The sequence below is a fragment of the Nansenia antarctica genome (genome assembly GCF_963989245.1).
Source record: "Nansenia antarctica genome assembly, chromosome: 7".
Classification (NCBI taxonomy): domain Eukaryota; kingdom Metazoa; phylum Chordata; class Actinopteri; order Argentiniformes; family Microstomatidae; genus Nansenia; species Nansenia antarctica.
In genome coordinates this window covers 29246670-29267803 of record NC_137677.1, presented here as the reverse complement: position 1 = coordinate 29267803, position 21134 = coordinate 29246670, and the positions used below count along the sequence as shown (strand labels likewise).

The 21134-nt window shown below is 46.4% G+C and overlaps 2 protein-coding genes across 4 annotated transcripts in view; one reads left to right on the top strand and one right to left on the bottom strand.

Annotated features, from left to right (window-relative positions):
* srp72 (signal recognition particle 72) overlaps window positions 1-7537 on the bottom strand; it is a 56545-nt gene extending 49008 nt beyond the window's left edge. For both annotated transcript variants that reach the window (XR_013937560.1, XM_080535849.1), the window contains exons 1-2: window positions 7432-7537; window positions 6442-6562 (exon numbers count right to left, since the gene is read on the bottom strand). Coding sequence is in view for 1 of the 2 variants with exons in the window: in XM_080535849.1 (XP_080391975.1) it covers window positions 6442-6562; window positions 7432-7531 (221 nt within the window). In the remaining variant the exon portion in view is untranslated. The remainder of the gene's footprint in view (window positions 1-6441; window positions 6563-7431) is intronic.
* A 1361-nt stretch (window positions 7538-8898) lies between these two features.
* Window positions 8899-20589, top strand: LOC308161801 (leptin receptor overlapping transcript-like 1; the record flags this gene model as incomplete). 2 transcript variants are annotated; one of them, XM_080535879.1, is made up of 4 exons in its annotated part: window positions 8899-8989; window positions 13745-13814; window positions 15606-15792; window positions 20473-20589. In XM_080535879.1, exons 1-4 carry the CDS (start codon window positions 8974-8976, stop codon window positions 20587-20589), a joined length of 390 nt encoding a protein of 129 aa, XP_080392005.1. In that variant the 5' UTR covers window positions 8899-8973. The 2 variants fall into 2 exon arrangements, with proteins under 2 accessions (XP_080392005.1, XP_080392004.1); XM_080535878.1 differs by having other exon boundaries at window positions 13745-13820.
* Window positions 20590-21134: the final 545 nt, after the last annotated feature.

The window sequence follows — 21134 nt, the reverse complement described above, 5'->3', positions numbered from 1 at the left end:
TAACAAACACAGCGATCCCGCCTCCTTTTATCTTACCGCTGTTTCTCGTTCTGTCCGCGCGGACCATTGTGAAACCATCTTGTTCCATCGCCCCGTCTGGTATACCAGGATTCAGCCAGGATTCCGTCAGGAATAGCAGGCTGCATTTCCCATATTCCCCCTGTCCCTTCATCAGAGCAGAGAGCTCATCAGCCTTGTTGACCAGCGACCTTACGTTCCCCATAAGAACAGACGGCAGGCAGGTCCTATTTGCTTGTCTGTCTCTCCTCGCCCTCACGTACGCGCCAGCCCTAGTTCCCCGTCTGCGTGTCCTTATTTCGCTGGGCACTCCTGTAGGGGGAACGGCGGCGGCTCGACTCCTAAAGGCAATGAGCTCCTCTCTGGAATACACCCGCATTCCTCCGTTTATCAGGCACATATTGAGCACTCCGGTTAAAAGATAAAAGATAAAAGTTTGAAATAAAAGGTTGAAAAGGGCTAAAAAAGGGCTAAAAAGTAGAAGTAAGACTGAGCCGTTTCACTGGCAGCCACCCAACCGGCGCCATTTTTTTGTAATTGTAGTATTGGGAAGAACACACAAATGTGTATCCTAATTTGTATAAACTTGCCGTTCATTTTCTATGTACCCCAGCTTCATCTGTGCCCTGTGAAAGGATATTTTCAAAAGCAGGTGAAATCGTCTCAAAAAAAAGAAACCGCCTGAAGACCAGCACTGTGGAGAAATTGTTATTTTTAAATAAAAATGAATAAATGAATAAAATGTTGTTGTTCCTAGTAACACAAGCACATTTATTCAATTCAAAGCTTCACACACCAAAGCCACGGTGTTATTATCACTCTGCCTGCTAGACATTTATTGTCCACTTGATGGTGCAGTAGAGCAAATGAAGCAACACAAAGCTTCGGTCCATGTGTGACGCAATTGGATGGAAAGCTTCAACAGTTCAAGAAGCTTCATCTCGCCATCACTACCTAAAATGGACGAGCTACGTGTCAACATGAAGGGCTGCTTTGAATACCGAGAGGCGAATCTCTTGGTTCTGACCGAGACGTGGCTCCACCAGGGAATCCCAGACTCGCTGATCAACCTGGATGACTACTCGTCTGTGCGCGCAGACCGCACCGCTGCAGCTGGGAAAGGACACGGCGGGGGGCTGTGTGTGGACGTGAGTGACCGGTGGAGCTGATGAAGTTGCATTTTCGATTAGGATACGGGATTAAAGGCACCGGCGACGGGCTAAAAGAGAAATCCAAATGTCCCGCTAAATTCGGACCAATCACAAAACTGTTTTGTGTCTCTCCCTGGAGTATGTGATGTGCTGTATTGTTCCATATTCCCCCTGCGTGTTGGTCGCACGGCAGCGGAGACGGCCGCTGATAATTAAGACCAGCAGTAGAATTTTGCCGATAGACATATTACACAAAACACAAAACGAACAAAAACAAATAAAAACACTTGAAGCAAACCAGTATCACCGGCCCGAGTCGCTACAGAGCAGCGCCACCGGCGCTGCAGCTGTAGGATATATTGGTATTTGATCACCTTCTATATAAAATCACCTGTATAATCACCTATATAAAATCAACTGCTCGGCTTTAATGACTTAACCACTATCTAAGAAATTATAATTGTTGCCACCCTATAGTTTTTGGTGAAACTACGTCTTTGTTTTGAGCGCCAGTGCGCGTTTTATGCGCGTGCACGCGTTTTTTTTTGTGCAAAGATCAGTGTTGGGCAGTAACGAGTTACTAAGTAATATATTACTGTAATATTATTACTTTACCCAGTAACGAGTAATATAACGAGACTACTCTGTGAAAAAGTAATATTATACCTCGTTACTCCGCCAAATAAGGGCCTCGTTACCCGTTACAATGGCTGTTAAACGTATAATTCATGTATAGTACCGGGGTTGTTGCGTGCAAAGATAGAACAGATATACAAGCTATCAGCACACTGCGCTGAGGTGCATAGTAGCTTATAGATCTGTTCCTTTTAGAACGTGCCGCAGCCTGCACACATTTATGACGTAGCCTAGTGTGTTGACAACTGACAGCGTGGCGGCGTTTCTCAAAACAAATCAAACCATGGCGGATGATGATGAACAGCGTACATTTACTTTCCACGGCTGGAAGTATCGACACTATTTTGACTTTGTGTCTGTCAAGGATGACAAAAATATTAATCTCAGTGTTTCCTCTACATGCATTTATTGGTGGCGGGCCGCCACGAATGAATTTCCTCCGCCACGAATTGATTCAGTCCACAAAAAATAAATAAATAAAAAATCTGAACATTTTAGCTGATTAAAATATATCTGATCCTAGATCAGCGCTATAATGGATGTTGACTAAAAGTGCACCTAAATCCACGCCCATCTCTCTCTAACCGCTGATCCAAAATCAGATTAATGACATTCAGTTGACGACGTGACACAAGGGCTCCTGATTGGTCTAAATGTGAACTGTGGTATTATTGTTATTGTGTACAGGCCACCGTAGTGACATCAGGGGGGTATTCCATCAACATCGCTAAAGGGAAAATCCAGGTTTAGTCTGATAAATCTCGCGAGAGTTCTTAAAAATATCCAGGCATATTCTGATAGGTCTCGCGAGAGTTCAAAAATAAGCCAGGATTTTCCTTTAGCGACGTTGATGGAATACCCCCCAGGTCAGGTGGGCAGGTTACGACGAGACAACAAGAGACCGGTATTGTAGAGCTTACAGAGCGAGTTAAAATAAAGACACTTACATTGAAATACAGAAGGACTCATGTGTATGTTTAATAGAATAACACGACATGGTGTCAGAAGACCTGTAAGTGAGTGTTAAGAATTAGATCGGCCGACAAGTGTCATTTGAGCTCGTGACGGTGAGAAGGGAGAAGAAAAGATGGATGCTAATGCTAACACGGGAGCAGCTGCAGTCCAGAGAACGGCGCCAGTTTCAAGTGCTACGTTAGCAGACATTAGCAAGTAAAAAAACGATTCTTATGTGCCGTCACTTTAGCAACGACACAGTATTGTCAAGGGGAAAAGAAGGGGAGACGATTTTTTTATTGACAACGGAATTACATGCTGGAAAAACATGCAGCTAAAATTCAGGGAACATTTGGACAATAAGAGACACACGGGAGAAGTACGGGAAAACAGGGCTCATGTGGGTCTCATCAAAGGTAAGAGTTTGTTTTCTTTAACTCAGCTGATACTCAGCTGTTTACCGAATGCTCCATCTGACTGTGATTTTACTTCTGTAATGTGGTGGGTTGACATAATTCACGCACGGAACTATAGGTTGAGACCACTGTTCCGTCCGTAGTACCCAAGTTGTTTAGACTGTTCTATTTACTGCTTGAGTGTGTTGTTGACAATCGTTCATGTCCTTCATTAAACGTTTAGCTTTGTCATTTGATACGCCGCCTACGACTACCATCTCCCTGCACTACAGTAAACAGTTAATCAGTAACGTTAGCCGCTTTTGTGCTCATGTAGGCCTACTTCGTATTATATTATAGCTGATGATCTTTGTGTGTGTGTATGTGACTGTCAGTCACAAGTTTATATTCTGTATATTATTTTATTTATTTTTTGGGCCATCCTCTAGTTTTGGCTGTGATTAGGGGAAAAAAAAACAAAACAAAAAAACGTTGTTTTGAGTGCGCGTTTCATGCGCGTGCACGCGAAAAAAATCGCGGGCACGGCCATCCGCCACCATTGTAACATTTCCTGGAGGAAACACTGAATCTCCGTTGCAAACTTTGTGCGGGAAGAAAACTACTGTCTTGCGCGAAAAATACTACATCCAACCTGTTGAAGCACCTGGAAAAGGCCCACGACAAAGTTAAACTGGTTGCGAAAGCCCCTGCCGATAATAGAGATGCTCCGATCAGGGTTTTTGGTTCCGATCACCGATCACTGGAATCAGTGATCTGCCGATCCGATATCACCGATCACCGATCACAGCGTCGAAAATGGCAATTGAAGCATTCTATTTATTGTGTAGCATTATTTATGTTTTTAATTATTCTTAACACCATTGACATTGTATATTAAGTATTTAAATGAAATTAGGAGATGAGAAAGTATCATGAATTGACGACCATCTGTTTTATTGAATTCACAACCACCTGTAGCTTACTTCAGGAAAAACAAATAAAATGTGAAAATAAAAATCATAATAAATAAAATGTACACTGTCACATCAAATGTGCAACATTCCACTCGAATGAGAGGAACTAGGGGCTCTTAGAGAACTTGGAGCTTATACAGTATACTGTAGCTTTCCTGAGGAACAATAAACATACCCAAACTAAACTGCAACATAAACAGGCTATAGCCAAATATAAAATACTGTTTCAAGTCAGTCAGTTTCAAGTCATATTTAGGAGGAGATAAGACAGCAAGTCAGCAATAATCAATAAAACAAAAAAACAAAACATTGCACCTAAGGAGATTTCAGACTCAAACCTTACTTCTGATTAAGCAGCATCACTGGCAGATTAGCCTTGAGAAATACAAGCATCTCAGCGTTTTTGGCACTCAGCCTGTTCCTCTTATGTCCTGCTGCTGAAAAGTCGCTCGCTATCTACACTTGTGCAAGGTGCACAGAGGAAGACCTACAACTCACGCGCTAATAGTTGTTGCTATGGGCCAAGTGACTTCCTGCTCGCGGGGTCACATGACGTCGCTGCACACTACCTACACTACGCTCGTGAAGTCGCGCTGGAACTCTGACCAGCACTCGTGGAACGCCTCTCGTCCAATCAAAGCACTCGGTCCCTTTATGACGTCGAGCCCAGTGTGCGCTTCGGCGCTCTCTGAGCGAATCGACGAACGCAGCAAATGCCGTATGATATTCGTGGTATTGAAAGACCTTGCGTGCGTTCCTCCCCGAGGTATTTCTTTTGAGCAGACATTACAAACGGCATATTTGTTGTCTCTTTCCGACACTGTATAATATTTCCAGACTGGCGACGCCATTTTGTAAACTGATCGTCGTGTTTGATCGGCCGTTTTGAGAACTCCGATCAAAACCGATCAAGGCCATATCGGTCAGATCGATCAGATCGGAGCATCACTAGCCGATAACACGGAGGCCACGCCAGCAAAACAACAGAAACTGGATTTCAAGAAAGATACCGCATTTAGTGGAGACGATCTGAAAAACCTTGTCACTGAGTATGTAGTATGAGAGTATGAGACTGCTGCGTTATTTTGTATTTTGTTTGCACTTATTCCGTTTGCACTTATTCAGTTCAGTGTTTCCTCCAGGAATTTTTACAATGGTGGCGGGTAGCGCTGACCGCGATTTTTTCGCGTGCACGCGCATGAAACGTAGCCAAAACTTGAGGATGGCCCAAAAAAATAAAATGTTTTCCTGTACTTCTCCCGTGTGTCTCTTATTGTCTGTGTCTGCATGTTTTTCCAGCATGTAATTCCGTTGTCAATAAAAAAATCGTCTCCCACGACTCTTTCCGGACACGTTGGAATTTTTACCGTAACCCCCGGAGAACCAAAGTTATTAAGCCGCAAAGGGTGCCTCATTTACCGCTGCTGGAGGAAAGTACCGCTTACCGCTGACAGCGGGGAGAGGAAATATTTCTACCCGGGAATTCGCTCCTTGCTGTGTCCACGGTGATAGGAGTGGAGGATCGACTCCATTCAAAAACTTTTCGATTCCATGGCTTGTCCTCTTTCCGGACACATTGGAATTTTTACCGTAACCCCCGGAGAACCAAAGTTATTAAGCCGCAAAGGGTGCCTCATTTACCGCTGCTGGAGGAAAGTACCGGTAACAGTTTTGCAAGCGCGTCGCTTCGCGCTTGTGGGTGTGTCTAGCGCTGTGAAGGTCTGAAAAGCGGCCTAAATTTTTTTTTTTTTTTTTTTTGAGAAATCTGAATGGTGGCGGAGGAAATTCCATCGTGGCTGCCCGCCACGATGAAATGCATGTAGAGGAAACACTGCAGTTTATTATTCCAATAAATTGGATTCAGTTCAAGAAAAGGAGCTGGCTAAACCGTTGTGTTGTTGTACATATTTTTGCGGGTGGAAAGGGGGAAAGTAATATGTAATATAAAAGTAAAGTAATATTATTACTCTTGATTCCAAGTAATAAGTAATATAAAGATATTACTTTCCTAAGGAGTAATATGTAATAACTAATATATTACTCTACTAAGTAATATTGCCCAACACTGGCAAAGATAGATGAAAGATAACCGCTCCGCCACTAATGTCAAAAATCCTGGAGGAAACACTGCACATATATATATGGAATTCTGAGTTGTGGAGGGAGTATGGTTCAGGTGGACCCAGTAGGGTGTAAATGGTAAAAGGACTGCACTTTTATAGCGCCGGGGCTCGAAACGCCGATCTGCCAACCTAGCGATCATTAGACGGTAGCTCTACCTCCTCCGCCACATAGAAGCTGTTCATGACCTACCTGCCCAGGACCTTAGAGAAGCTGTTCATGACGTTCAGCGCCTCCTTGAAGCTGCCGTTCTGGACCAGACACACCACCTTACAGTGGAGCGCCGTCACATCCTCCTTCGCCTCGTGCAGAACTGGAGAGAGACCATGAGAGAGAGAGAGACCATGAGAGAGAGAGAGACCATGAGACAGAGAGAGACACAGAGAGAGAGACCATGAGAGAGACCATGAGACAGAGAGAGAGAGACCATGAGACAGAGAGAGACAGAGAGAGACACAGAGAGAGAGAGACACAGAGAGAGAGACAGAGAGAGAGAGAGAGAGAGACACAGAGAGAGACCATGAGAGAGAAAAATGATGAAAGAAAATGAAGAACACAATCTCTCACACACGCGCGGTTGTGTGTTCAAGGCTGAGTCATAATGAGTCAGTTCAGTCAGTGATGTCCAGTTCTACGGGGTGCTGTTAGAGACACTGCCATGGTGGTATGGGTCAAGAAGGCGTTTCAAGGGCTGCACGGCCCGCCGCTACTAGGACACGTAATCACTGCGGCACACGTGTCTAGTTCAGATAGAGATACCCAGGGTCACACATGGCGAAAATGCGAGTCTACTGTTAATTGCGAATAACAATGAAATGTTTCAGCAGAATGTGTTAATAGAACTACTTCAGTGGTGCAATCCTGGGTGCTAGCTAGCCACAGCTAACAGCTACACGCTGTCACACGAGCCACAGCTCTTATTCATCATGACAGTCACACACAGGCTGGACAGGGATGAGTCCTACTCTTGTTGACAGCCTTCAGGGCCCGGGGGAAGTCTCCGTTCTGACCGACAGACAGGTAACAGACAGACAGACAGACAGACAGACAGACAGGTTAACAGACAGACAGACAGGGTGATCATACTCTTGTTGACAGCCTTCAGAGCCCGGGGGAAGTCTCCGTTCTGACAGACAGACAGGTAACAGACAGACAGGTAACAGACAGACAGGGTGATCATACTCTTGTTGACAGCCTTCAGAGCCCGGGGGAAGTCTCCGTTCTGTCCGCAGCGGCTGACCTCGGTCCACAGCGCAGCCACGGGTCCTCCTGCACCCGCCATCTTCTCTCTCTGCTGACTCCTCTCAAACAAGGCTCTTCTTCCGGGGCTTTTCCGGGGCTCTTCCGGGGTTCTTCCGGGTTGAAAACAAATGATTATATATATGTAATGAGCAGTGCCCCATCATATATATATATATATATGTATATATATATATAAATATAGATAGAGAGAGGATTGGAGTATTTGCTACAATACATTTTTTATAAATAAAATGTATTATTATTATTATTATTATTATTATTATTATTATTATTATTATTATTATTATTATTATTATTATTATTACTACATTTACAGCGGCGCCTACGAAGAGTGAAGTCAAGTATTATGTGATTTGCATTGGCTGCATTTATTTGACGTTGAAATATGTTTTAAAACCCACATTTTATACAAATGTCACTGAAATATCAACAAATATGAAGCGTTGTTAGTTTTGAGAGTTATTTTTGTTCATAAATAATGAATAAATAGAGGTTTATCACATCGTTTCTTATATTGGGTTTTTGGTTTTTAAGAAATTCGGTGACCCGGAAGTACTTCGTTAATGTGGCTGAAAAGACGTAGATAAAAAGAAACAGCTCCCAATGCATTTGTAAACAACAGCAAATAAATCACATTTATCAGCGTGTTGAAGAGTTGCAAGTCAAGAGCAGTGTAATTCGTATCATTTGAGCTATAATTAATTTCGTATAGGCAAAATGATATATCAAACTCTCCCCCCGCCCGAAGTGTATCAATGCATACTGGTTGAAAAAAACTTGACATTCAAAAGTATGATAATTGTCTCTGTAATAAATAAAACCAAACAGATATAACGGTTTTTATTTCCAGGGCTGAATGGTAACGTATTTAACGTATTTCGCGCAAGCGCATCAGCCACCATCGGTCCTGCCCCGCAGCCTGCTGGGTGATGTAGTTCTGTCTGGATGCTGTAGCAGCAGTGTAGCAGCCTGCTGGGTGATGTAGTTCTGTCTGGATGCTGTAGCAGCAGTGTAGCAGCCTGCTGGGTGATGTAGTCCTGTCTGGATGCTGTAGCAGCAGTATAGCAGCCTGCTGGGTGATGTAGTCCTGTCTGGATGCTGTAGCAGCAGTGTAGCAGCCTGCTGGGTGATGTAGTTCTGTCTGGATGCTGTAGCAGCAGTGTAGCAGCCTGCTGGGTGATGTAGTCCTGTCTGGATGCTGTAGCAGCAGTGTAGCAGCCTGCTGGGTGATGTAGTCCTGTTTGGATGCTGTAGCAGCCTGCTGGGTGATGTAGTTCTGTCTGGATGCTGTAGCAGCAGTGTAGCAGCCTGCTGGGTGATGTAGTCCTGTCTGGATGCTGTAGTAGCAGTGTAGCAGCCTGCTGGGTGATGTAGTCCTGTCTGGATGCTGTAGTAGCAGTGTAGCAGCGGTCTGTTGTTATCGTGCTCCAGGCTCCTGTGGAAAGCTTATGTTCAACAAACATGGCCGGGATTAAAGGTAAGGTTCATGTTCTCTCTCTTCTTAAACACCGAATGAGCTGGATAACAACACAACTCGTCCATCACACTGGTTCTTACTGATGATCAGGAGAGAGACAGAGAGAGAGAGACAGAGAGAGAGACAGGGGATGGGTTAGCACGGTTAGCAGGCCAGCTACCACAGATCACCTCCTGATCAGCTCTGATATGTTATATGTATATATATTCTAGTATATATGTTCTAGTATTACCCCAGATGATATATATGTTATATATGTTCTAGTATTACCCCAGATGGGACAGATCACCTCCTGATAAGCTCATATATGTTCTAGTATTACCCCAGATGATATATATATATATATATGTTATAGATGTTCTAGTATTACCCAAGATGGGACAGATCACCTCCTGATAAGCTCATATATGTTCTAGTATTACCCCAGATTATATATATGTTATAGATGTTCTAGTATTACCCCAGATGGGACACGAGGCCCAGATGCTCTCTGATTCTCATTCTGTTATGTAGTATCTTTCTTTCTTTGATTCCGTTATATTATAATCTATTGTGTTGTGTAGGCATGAGTACCTTGATGCTCTCCCAGCCTGGAGATAACCTGGCCAGTTAACTACATAATAATCATAATAATAACAATAACAATAATCATAATAATTTATTTGTAGAGCACTTTTCCTGCAAACGTTGCAGCTCAAAGTGCTTTAACATATCCACACAGCATAAAAACAATAATAAAACAATAGTAATCAATAAAACACACAATAATAGCACTAATATAAACTACATAATGAAACAAGAATGAACCATACAACCCCAGGATAAACAAGATAACTAAATAATATAAGAATGAGTATAATATGTTATTATTATTATTATGGTTATGATTATTATGGTTATGATTATGATTGTTATTATTATTATTGTTATGATTATGGTTATGATGATTCATAGGGTTATGATTGTTATTATTATTATTATTATTGTTATTGTTCTTCTTCTTCTTATGATTATGATTATGATTCTTATTATTATTATTATTGTTGTTATGATTATTATTATTGTTATGATTCTTATTGTTGTTGTTATTATTATTATTGTTATTATTGTTTGTAAGGGAGCGGCTGGGAGTTTTGCTGGTCAGTCACATCAATCGGTCAAGACTCAGAGTAGTGTCCTAAGTAAAGTTCTAACAATAAAACCTCAAAGATAGCTACTTTAAATATGAACATAGGTAGCTACTTCAAATATGAACATAGGTAGCTACTTTAAATATTAACATAGATAGCTACTTTAAATATTAACATAGGTAGCTACTTTAAATATGAACATAGGTAGCTACTTTAAATATTAACATAGATAGCTACTTTAAATATGAACATAGGTAGCTACTTTAAATATGAACATAGGTAGCTACTTTAGAGATAACGATAGGTATCTACTTTAAAGATGAAGATAAAAAGCTACTTTAAAAACAGAGAGCTGAATAGATCCAGGCTAAATGTCTGCCTGCTGCACCAAGCCTTGCACCAACAGTATGTAGGCTAACTGATGCTAGCACGTTTTCTATTGACTGCAGATGTGTGTGATAGCGCGCTAATGCTAGTTGAGAAAGCTGGGGGTCCCCTGAGAACCTCCTGCCCCCCCCCCACGTGTGTGTCATCATCTGATACATCACATGACCGTGTTCTCCCAAAGCCTCCATCAGATGACCAGCCACAGCCTCAAGACTTAAGCCTCCCATGAATGGACACACACACACACACGCACACACACACACACACACACACACACACACACACACACACACACACACACACACACACACACACACACACACACACACACACACCTCCAGGGGAGGCTGGTGGAGGGAGAGGTCTGAGGACATGCAATGGAATGAGGAATGGTATCAAACACGTGTCCTCACTCCGTTCCATGTATTACCATCGGCCTGTCCTCTGGTGTTCTACCTCCACCAGCCTCCCCTGTCCTCTGGTGTTCTATCTCCACCAGCCTCCACTGTCCTCTGGTGTTCTACCTCCACCAGCCTCCCCTGTCCTCTGGTGTTCTACCTCCACCAGCCTCCCCTGTCCTCTGATGTTCTACCTCCACCAGCCTCCCCTGTCCTCCCATGTCTACCTCCCCCAGCCTCCCCTGTCCTCTGATGTTCTACCTCCACCAGCCTCCCCTGTCCTCTGATGTTCTACCTCCACCAGCCTCCCCTGTCCTCTGATGTTCTACCTCCACCAGCCTCCCCTGTCCTCTGGTGTTCTACCTCCACCAGCCTCCCCTGTCCTCTGGTGTTCTACCTCCACCAGCCTCCCCTGTCCTCTGGTGTTCTACCTCCACCAGCCTCCCCTGTCCTCTGATGTTCTACCTCCACCAGCCTCCCCTGTCCTCTGATGTTCTACCTCCACCAGCCTCCCCTGTCCTCTGATGTTCTACCTCCACCAGCCTCCCCTGTCCTCTGATGTTCTACCTCCACCAGCCTCCCCTGTCCTCTGATGTTCTACCTTCACCAGCCTCCCCTGTCCTCTGATGTTCTACCTCCACCAGCCTCCCCTGTCCTCTGATGTTCTACCTCCACCAGCCTCCCCTGTCCTCTGATGTTCTACCTCCACCAGCCTCCCCTGTCCTCTGATGTTCTACCTCCACCAGCCTCCCCTGTCCTCTGATGTTCTACCTCCACCAGCCTCCCCTGTCCTCTGATGTTCTACCTCCACCAGCCTCCCCTGTCCTCTGATGTTCTACCTCCACCAGCCTCCCCTGTCCTCTGATGTTCTACCTCCACCAGCCTCCCCTGTCCTCTGGTGTTCTACCTCCACCAGCCTCCCCTGTCCTCTGATGTTCTACCTCCACCAGCCTCCCCTGTCCTCTGGTGTTCTACCTCCACCAGCCTCCCCTGTCCTCTGATGTTCTACCTCCACCAGCCTCCCCTGTCCTCTGATGTTCTACCTCCACCAGCCTCCCCTGTCCTCTGGTGTTCTACCTCCACCAGCCTCCCCTGTCCTCTGATGTTCTACCTCCACCAGCCTCCCCTGTCCTCTGATGTTCTACCTCCACCAGCCTCCCCTGTCCTCTGATGTTCTACCTCCACCAGCCTCCCCTGTCCTCTGATGTTCTACCTCCACCAGCCTCCCCTGTCCTCTGATGTTCTACCTCCACCAGCCAGGGTTTCCGTTAGAAACAATTGCCGCCGGACATCATGTCCGGGAAGATTTCGATTTACCGGACAAACGTCAGATATTCCGGTCATCATATTAAAATATAATATAGCTGTTTGTCGCGGTGATTACTGTTGTGTAGCGGCCTATATATGCCATTTAATGTCTATTTCTCATCCGATACGATTAGATGCGAGCTATATAATATATAATAATATAACATGATTCGCATGCGCGCTATGCCATTATGTCCAGCGCTGAACGGGCGCCTCACTGGGAACTGAACAGACTGCATTGATCAATGAACGGACTCCACATTACGTTAACTGAAGTTTGTTAAATTGTTTGGGATTAATGTGAGTTTTCTATTTTCTCTTTCCAGTTTTACCCTTTTTTTTAATCAATAAAACAACGTCATTTCTATAACCAGGTCTCGCTGGTTGGGAAGGCATTTAGTTTAACTGCCTGTCAAATCATACTTACTCGGACTCGGGAGTACAACTCCTCCTCCGCCTTCACTGTGAGTAAACTGACACTGAGAATGTCGTCACGTCACATTTTACCGTAATACCCTATATGTTGGTTGAAGTGCAACATCTCAGCTTTCAGGGACAGTTGGAATTTTTTCGATAGCACAAACCGTTTAGAAATTACGGTAATTACAATGTTGTGTGCGGATTTGTGCCGGCGGAGGTACATTTCGGCGCAGAAGGGTTTTAAGAGGGAATTATTTTCACCGGTCATTATGACCGAAGAGTTTTAAATTTGTCGGACTTCAACAAATTTTACCGGACAAAGACCGGTAATTACCGGATAACGGAAACCCTGCCACCAGCCTCCCCTGTCCTCTGGTGTTCTACCTCCACCAGCCTCCCCTGTCCTCCCATGTCTACCTCCACCAGCCTCCCCTATCCTCCTATGTCTACCTCCACCAGCCTTCCCTGTCCTCTGGTGTTCTACCTCCACTACCCTCCCCTGTCCTCTGGTGTTCTACCTCCACTAGCCCTTCCCTGACCCAGACACACACACACACACACACACACACACACACACACACACACACATACACGCATTCTTTAAGAACCTCTGTATTTTCCCATGGTGATATGTGACGTACTAACTGTCTGCATTCTCCTCTCCTCCTCCTCCTCCTCCTCCTCCTCCTCCTCCTCCTTTCCTCTCCTCCTCTCCTCTCCTCCTCTCCTCTCCTCTCCTCCTCTCCTCCTCCTCCTCCTCCTTTCCTCTCCTCTCCTCCTCTCCTCCTCCTCCTCCTTTCCTCTCCTCTCCTCCTCTCCTCCTCCTTTCCTCTCCTCTCCTCTCCTACTCCTCCTGTCCTCTCCTCTCCTCCTCTCCTCTCCTCCTCCTCTCCTCTCCTCTCCTCTCCTCCTCCTCCTCTCCTCTCATCTCCTCTCCTCCTCCTCCTCTCCTCTCCTCTCCTCCTCTCCTCCTCCTTTCCTCTCCTCTCCTCCTCCTTTCCTCTCCTCTCCTCTCCTCTCCTCTCCTCTCCTCCTCCTCCTGTCCTCTCCTCTCCTCTCCTCCTCCTCTCCTCTCCTCCTCCTCCTCCTCCTCCTCCTCTCCTCTCCTCCAGCTTTGATCAGCCTGTCCTTCGGAGGGGCCATAGGTCTCATGTTCCTGATGCTAGGATGTGCTCTGCCAGTGTATGAGTAGGTATCTCCATCTCCCCCTCCCTGTCTCTCTCCTCTCTCTCTCTCTCTCTCTCTCTCTCTCTCTCTCTCTCTCTCTCTCTCTCTCTCTCTCTCTCTCTCTCTCTCTCTCTCTCTCTCTCTCCCCCTCCCTCCCTCTCTCTCTCTCTCTCTCTCTCTCTCTCTCTCTCTCTCTCTCTCTCTCTCTCTCTCTCTCTCTCTCTCTCGTGTGGATGTTGGACCCACCTCTGTGGTGATGTAGTGGAGGTGGTTGGAGTCAGGCTCTGTGTGTAGCCCTGTCTGAGACCCTGAGGATGTGCTGTTGGTCTGATGGTGGACACCTGGTCTCTGTTGGTCTGGTGGGGGACACCTGGTCTCTGTTGGTCTGGTGGGGGACACCTGGTCTCTGTTGGTCTGGTGGTGGACACCTGGTCTCTGTTGGTCTGGTGGGGGACACCTGGTCTCTGTTTGTCTGGTGGGGGACACCTGGTCTCTGTTTGTCTGGTGGGGGACACCTGGTCTCTGTTTGTCTGGTGGTGGACACCTGGTCTCTGTTTGTCTGGTGGGGGACACCTGGTCTCTGTTGGTCTGGTGGTGGACACCTGGTCTCTGTTTGTCTGGTGGGGGACACCTGGTCTCTGTTGGTCTGGTGGTGGACACCTGGTCTCTGTTGGTCTGGTGGGGGACACCTGGTCTCTGTTGGTCTGATGGTGGACACCTGGTCTCTGTTGGTCTGGTGGTGGACACCTGGTCTCTATTGGTCTGGTGGGGGACACCTGGTCTCTGTTGGTCTGGTGGGGGACACCTGGTCTCTGTTGGTCTGATGGTGGACACCTGGTCTCTGTTGGTCTGGTGGGGGACACCTGGTCTCTGTTGGTCTGATGGTGGACACCTGGTCTCTGTTGGTCTGGTGGGGGACACCTGGTCTCTGTTGGTCTGATGGTGGACACCTGGTCTCTGTTTGTCTGGTGGGGGACACCTGGTCTCTGTTGGTCTGGTGGTGGACACCTGGTCTCTGTTTGTCTGGTGGGGGACACCTGGTCTCTGTTGGTCTGGTGGTGGACACCTGGTCTCTGTTGGTCTGGTGGGGGACACCTGGTCTCTGTTGGTCTGATGGTGGACACCTGGTCTCTGTTGGTCTGGTGGTGGACACCTGGTCTCTATTGGTCTGGTGGGGGACACCTGGTCTCTGTTGGTCTGGTGGGGGACACCTGGTCTCTGTTGGTCTGATGGTGGACACCTGGTCTCTGTTGGTCTGGTGGGGGACACCTGGTCTCTGTTGGTCTGATGGTGGACACCTGGTCTCTGTTGGTCTGGTGGGGGACACCTGGTCTCTGTTGGTCTGGTGGTGGACACCTGGTCTCTGTTGGTCTGATGGTGGACACCTGGTCTCTGTTTGTCTGGTGGGGGACACCTGGTCTCTGTTTGTCTGGTGGGGGACACCTGGTCTCTGTTTGTCTGGTGGGGGACACCTGGGTGCGTAGGAGACCTGGGTTCCAGCAGAGCAGTGAGAGGCTTGGTTCACACCAGACCTCAGCAGTGTTATATACATCTTATAAACATGTTATATGCATGCTATAAACTTACATACACAATATGAATACAATACAACTCTCTCTCATCTCTGTCCCTCTCTCTCTCTCTCTCTCTCTCTCTCTCTCTCTCTCTCTCTCTCTCTCTCTCTCTCTCTCTCTCTCTCTGTGATGTATCTTTTTTAATGCTGTATGTAATGCACTTAGTGCAAAGTATAGCACAAATCTATGTGCTATACAAATAAACTTGCCCTCCCTCCCTCCCTCTCCACAGTAAATACTGGCCCTTGTTCCTGCTGTTCTTCTACATCCTGGCCCCCATCCCCTACTGCGTGTCCAGGAGGCTGGTGGAGGACACGGACTCGGCCAGTAACGCCTGTAAGGAGCTGGCCATCTTCCTCACCACCGGCATCGTCGTCTCCGCCTTCGGCCTGCCCATAATCTTCGCCAGAGCTGACGTCGTAAGTGGGACACTTCCTGGTACACTCCCTAGGACACTCTCTAGGACACTCCCTAGGACACTCCCTAGGACACTCTCTAAGACACTCTGTAGGACACTCTCTAAGACACTCTCTAAGACACTCCCTAGGACACTCCCTAGGACACTCTCTAAGACACTCTCTAAGACACTCTCTAAGACACTCTCTAAGACACTCCCTAGGACACTCCCTAGGACACTCTCTAAGACACTCTCTAAGACACTCTCTAAGACACTCCCTAGGACACTCTCTAAGACACTCTCTAAGACACTCTAGGACACTCTCTAAGACACTCTCTAGGACACTCCCTAAGACACTCTCTAAGACACTCTCTAGGACACTCTCTAAGACAATCTCTAAGACACTCTCTAAGACACTCTCTAAGACACTCTCTAGGACACTCTCTAAGACACTCTCTAGGACACTCTCTAAGACACTCTCTAAGACACTCTCTAGGACACTCCCTAAGACACTCTCTAAGACACTCTCTAGGACACTCTCTAAGACAATCTCTAAGACACTCTCTAAGACACTCTCTAAGACACTCTCTAAGACACTCTCTAAGACACTCTCTAAGACACTCTAAGACACTCCCTAGGACACTCTCTAAGACACTCTCTAGGACACTCTCTAGGACACTCTCTAGGACACTCTCTAAGACACTCTCTAGGACACTCTCTAAGACACTCTCTAAGACACTCTCTAAGACACTCTAGGACACTCTCTAAGACACTCTCTAGGACACTCTCTAGGACACTCCCTAGGACACTCTCTAAGACACTCTCTAAGACACTCTCTAAGACACTCTCTAAGACACTCCCTAGGACACTCTCTAAGACACTCTCTAGGACACTCTCTAGGACACTCTCTAGGACACTCCCTAGGACACTCTCTAAGACACTCTCTAGGACACTCTCTAAGACACTCTCTAGGACACTCTCTAAGACACCTCTAAGACACTCTCTAAGACACTCTCTAAGACACTCTCTAGGACACTCTCTAAGACACTCTCTAGGACACTCTCTAAGACACCTCTAAGACACTCTCTAAGACACTCTCTAAGACACTCTCTAGGACACTCTCTAGGACACTCTCTAGGACACTCTCTAAGACACTCTAAGACACTCCCTAGGACACTCTCTAAGACACTCTCTAGGACACTCTCTAAGACACTCTCTAAGACACTCTCTAGGACACTCTGTAGGACACTCTCTAAGACACTCTCTAAGACACTCTCTAGGACACTCTCTAGGACACTCTCTAGGACACTCTCTAAGACACTCTAAGACACTCTCTAGGACACTCTCTAAGACACTCTCTAGGACACTCTCTAAGACACTCTAAGACACTCTAGGACACTCTCTAAGACACTCTAAGACACTCCCTAGGACACTCTCTAAGACACTCTCTAAGACACTCTCTAAGACACTCTCTAAGACACTCTCTAGGACACTCTCTAAGACACTCTCTAAGACATTCTCTAGGACACTCTCTAAGACACTCTCTAAGACACTCTCTAAGACACTCTCTAAGACACTCTCTAAGACACTCTCTAGGACACTCTCTAGGACACTCTCTAAGACACTCTCTAAGACACTCTCTAAGACACTCTCTAAGACACTCTCTAAGACACTCTCTAAGACACTCTCTAAGACACTCTCTAAGACACTCTCTAGGACACTCTCTAGGACACTCTCTAGGACACTCTCTAGGACACTCTCTAAGACACTCTAAGACACTCTCTAGGACACTCTCTAAGACACTCTCTAGGACACTCTCTAAGACACTCTCTAGGACACTCTCTAAGACACTCTAAGACACTCTCTAGGACACTCTCTAAGACACTCTAAGACACTCCCTAGGACACTCTCTAAGACACTCTCTAGGACACTCTCTAGGACACTCTCTAGGACACTCCCTAGGACACTCTCTAGGACACTCTCTAAGACACTCTAGGACACTCTCTAAGACACTCTCTAGGACACTCTCTAGGACACTCTCTAAGACACTCTCTAAGACACTCTCTAGGACACTCTCTAAGACACTCTCTAGGACACTCTCTAAGACACTCTAAGACACTCTCTAGGACACTCTCTAAGACACTCTCTAAGACACTCTCTAAGACACTCTCTAAGACACTCTAAGACACTCCCTAGGACACTCTCTAAGACACTCTCTAAGACACTCTCTAGGACACTCTCTAAGACACTCTCTAAGACACTCTCTAAGACACTCTCTAAGACACTCTCTAGGACACTCTCTAGGACACTCTCTAGGACACTCCCTAGGACACTCTCTAAGACACTCTAGGACACTCTCTAAGACACTCTCTAAGACACTCTCTAAGACACTCTCTAAGACACTCTCTAAGACACTCTCTAAGACACTCTCTAAGACACTCTCTAGGACACTCTCTAAGACACTCTCTAAGACACTCTCTAGGACACTCTCTAGGACACTCTCTAGGACACTCCCTAGGACACTCTCTAAGACACTCTAAGACACTCCCTAAGACACTCTAAGACACTCTCTAGGACACTCTCTAGGACACTCTCTAGGACACTCTCTAAGACACTCTAAGACACTCCCTAAGACACTCTAAGACACTCTCTAGGACACTCTCTAAGACACTCTCTAAGACACTCTCTAGGACACTCTCTAAGACACTCTCTAAGACACTCTCTAGGACACTCTCTAAGACACTCTCTAGGACACTCTCTAAGACACTCTCTAAGACACTCTCTAAGACACTCTCTAAGACACTCTCTAAGACACTCTAAGACACTCTCTAAGACACTCTCTAAGACACTCTCTAAGACACTCTCTAGGACACTCTCTAGGACACTCTCTAAGACACTCTCTAAGACACTCTCTAAGACACTCTCTAAGACACTCTCTAGGACACTCTCTAAGACACTCTCTAAGACACTCTCTAAGACACTCTCTAGGACACTCTCTAAGACACTCTCTAAGACACTCTCTAGGACACTCTCTAGGACACTCTCTAAGACACTCTAAGACACTCCCTAAGACACTCTAAGACACTCTCTAGGACACTCTCTAAGACACTCTCTAAGACACTCCCTAGGACACTCTGTAGGACACTCTCTAAGACACTCTCTAAGACACTCTCTAGGACACTCTCTAGGACACTCTCTAGGACACTCTCTAAGACACTCTCTAAGACACTCTCTAAGACACTCTCTAGGACACTCTCTAAGACACTCTAAGACACTCTCTAAGACACTCTCTAGGACACTCTCCAAGACACTCTCTAGGACACTCCCTAGGACACTCTCTAAGACACTCTCTAAGACACTCTCTAAGACACTCTCTAAGACACTCTCTAGGACACTCTCTAAGACACTCCCTAGGACACTCTCTAAGACACTCTCTAAGACACTCTCTAAGACACTCTCTAAGACACTCTCTAGGACACTCTCTAAGACACTCTCTAAGACAATCTCTAAGACACTCTCTAAGACACTCTCTAAGACACTCTCCAAGACACTCTCTAGGACACTCCCTAGGACACTCTCTAAGACACTCTCTAAGACACTCCCTAGGACACTCTCTAGGACACTCTCTAAGACACTCTCTAAGACACTCTCTAGGACACTCTCCAAGACACTCTCTAGGACACTCTCTAAGACACACTCTAAGACACTCTCTAAGACACTCTAAGACACTCTAAGACACTCTAGGACACTCTCTAAGACACTCCCTAGGACACTCTCTAAGACACTCTCTAAGACACTCTCTAAGACACTCTCTAAGACACTCTCTAGGACACTCTCTAAGACACTCTCTAAGACACTCTCTAGGACACTCCCTCATACACTCCCTAGGACACTCTCTAAGACACTCTCTAAGACACTCCCTAGGACACTCTCTAAGACACTCTCTAGGACACTCCCTAGGACACTCTCTAAGACACTCTCTAAGACACTCTCTAGGACACTCCCTCATACACTCCCTAGGACACTCCCTCGTACACTCCCTATGACACTCTCTAGGACACTCCCTCGTACACTCTCTAGGACACTCCCTCGTACACTCCCTAGGACACTCCCTAGGACACTCTCTAGGACACTCTCTAAGACACTCTCTAGGACACTCTCTAGGACACTCCCTAGGACACTCCCTCGTACACTCCCTAGGACACTCCCTCGTACACTGCCTAGGACACTCCCTCGTACTCTTACCACTATACTACCTACTAGGCTACACTACGTGATACATGTACTTGTAGCCTGTTGATATCAACAGTGAAGTGGATGTGTTGTGGGTGTGTTGTGGATGTGTTGTGGATGTGTTGTGGATGTGTTGTGTAATCAGGGCACCCTTATAAAAGAGACCTCGGTATCAAAGGGACTCCCCTGAGTAGATATGGGGAGGAGGAATAAAACATAAAAAGTGCTAACCTTTGCAATGCTAACCTTTGCTATGCTAACCTTTGTTGTGCTAACCTTTGCTATGCTAACCTTTGCTATGCTAACCTTTGCTGTGCTAACCTTTGTTGTGCTAACCTTTGCTATGCTAACCTTTGCTGTGCTAACCTTTGCTGTGCTAACCTTTGCTGTGCTAACCTTTGCTGTGCTAACCTTTGCTGTGCTAACCTTTGTTGTGCTAACCTTAGTTGTTGACGTGGTTGTGTTCCAGATAGCGTGGGGGGCGTGCGCCCTGGTGGTCACGGGTAACGTGGTCATCTTCGCCACCATCCTGGGCTTCTTCCTGGTGTTCGGCTCAAACGACGACTTCAGTTGGCAGCAGTGGTGAACCCAGGAGGGCCACGTCTGAACTGTTTTTATGACTAGCATTGTTATTATTATTATTATTATTATTGTTGTTGTTATTGTTGTTGTTATGATTACTATTATTGTCGTTTGTTGTTATTTATACGACCGCCCATCCATTGACAAATGAACCCAGTGCAATAATCTGTTTTAACTGTCGTGCGGGGGGGGGAGTGGGCGTGGCTTCAGGCGGGAGGTGGCGTTGTCTGTGTTTGACCCCGCCCACCTGTCTGTGGCTCCGCCCCCCCTGCGTACTAGGCTTACCTAGGAGTGCCGCCATCACACTGTGTGATGTCATCATAACTGCTGATCTTGTCTGTGCAACAAAACAAAAAGTGCGACCAAGCAGAGGAGGCTGGTGGAGGTAGAGATGGGAGGACGGGCCTGGTTGTAATGTGTGGAACGGGATGAGGAACAGAAGGAAACACCGGGACGTGTTTTTCAAGCCATTCCTCGTTCCATTCCACGCATTACAATGAGCCCTGTCCTCCGATTTCTACCTCCGCCCCTGGCTGAGACCTCCAGGCT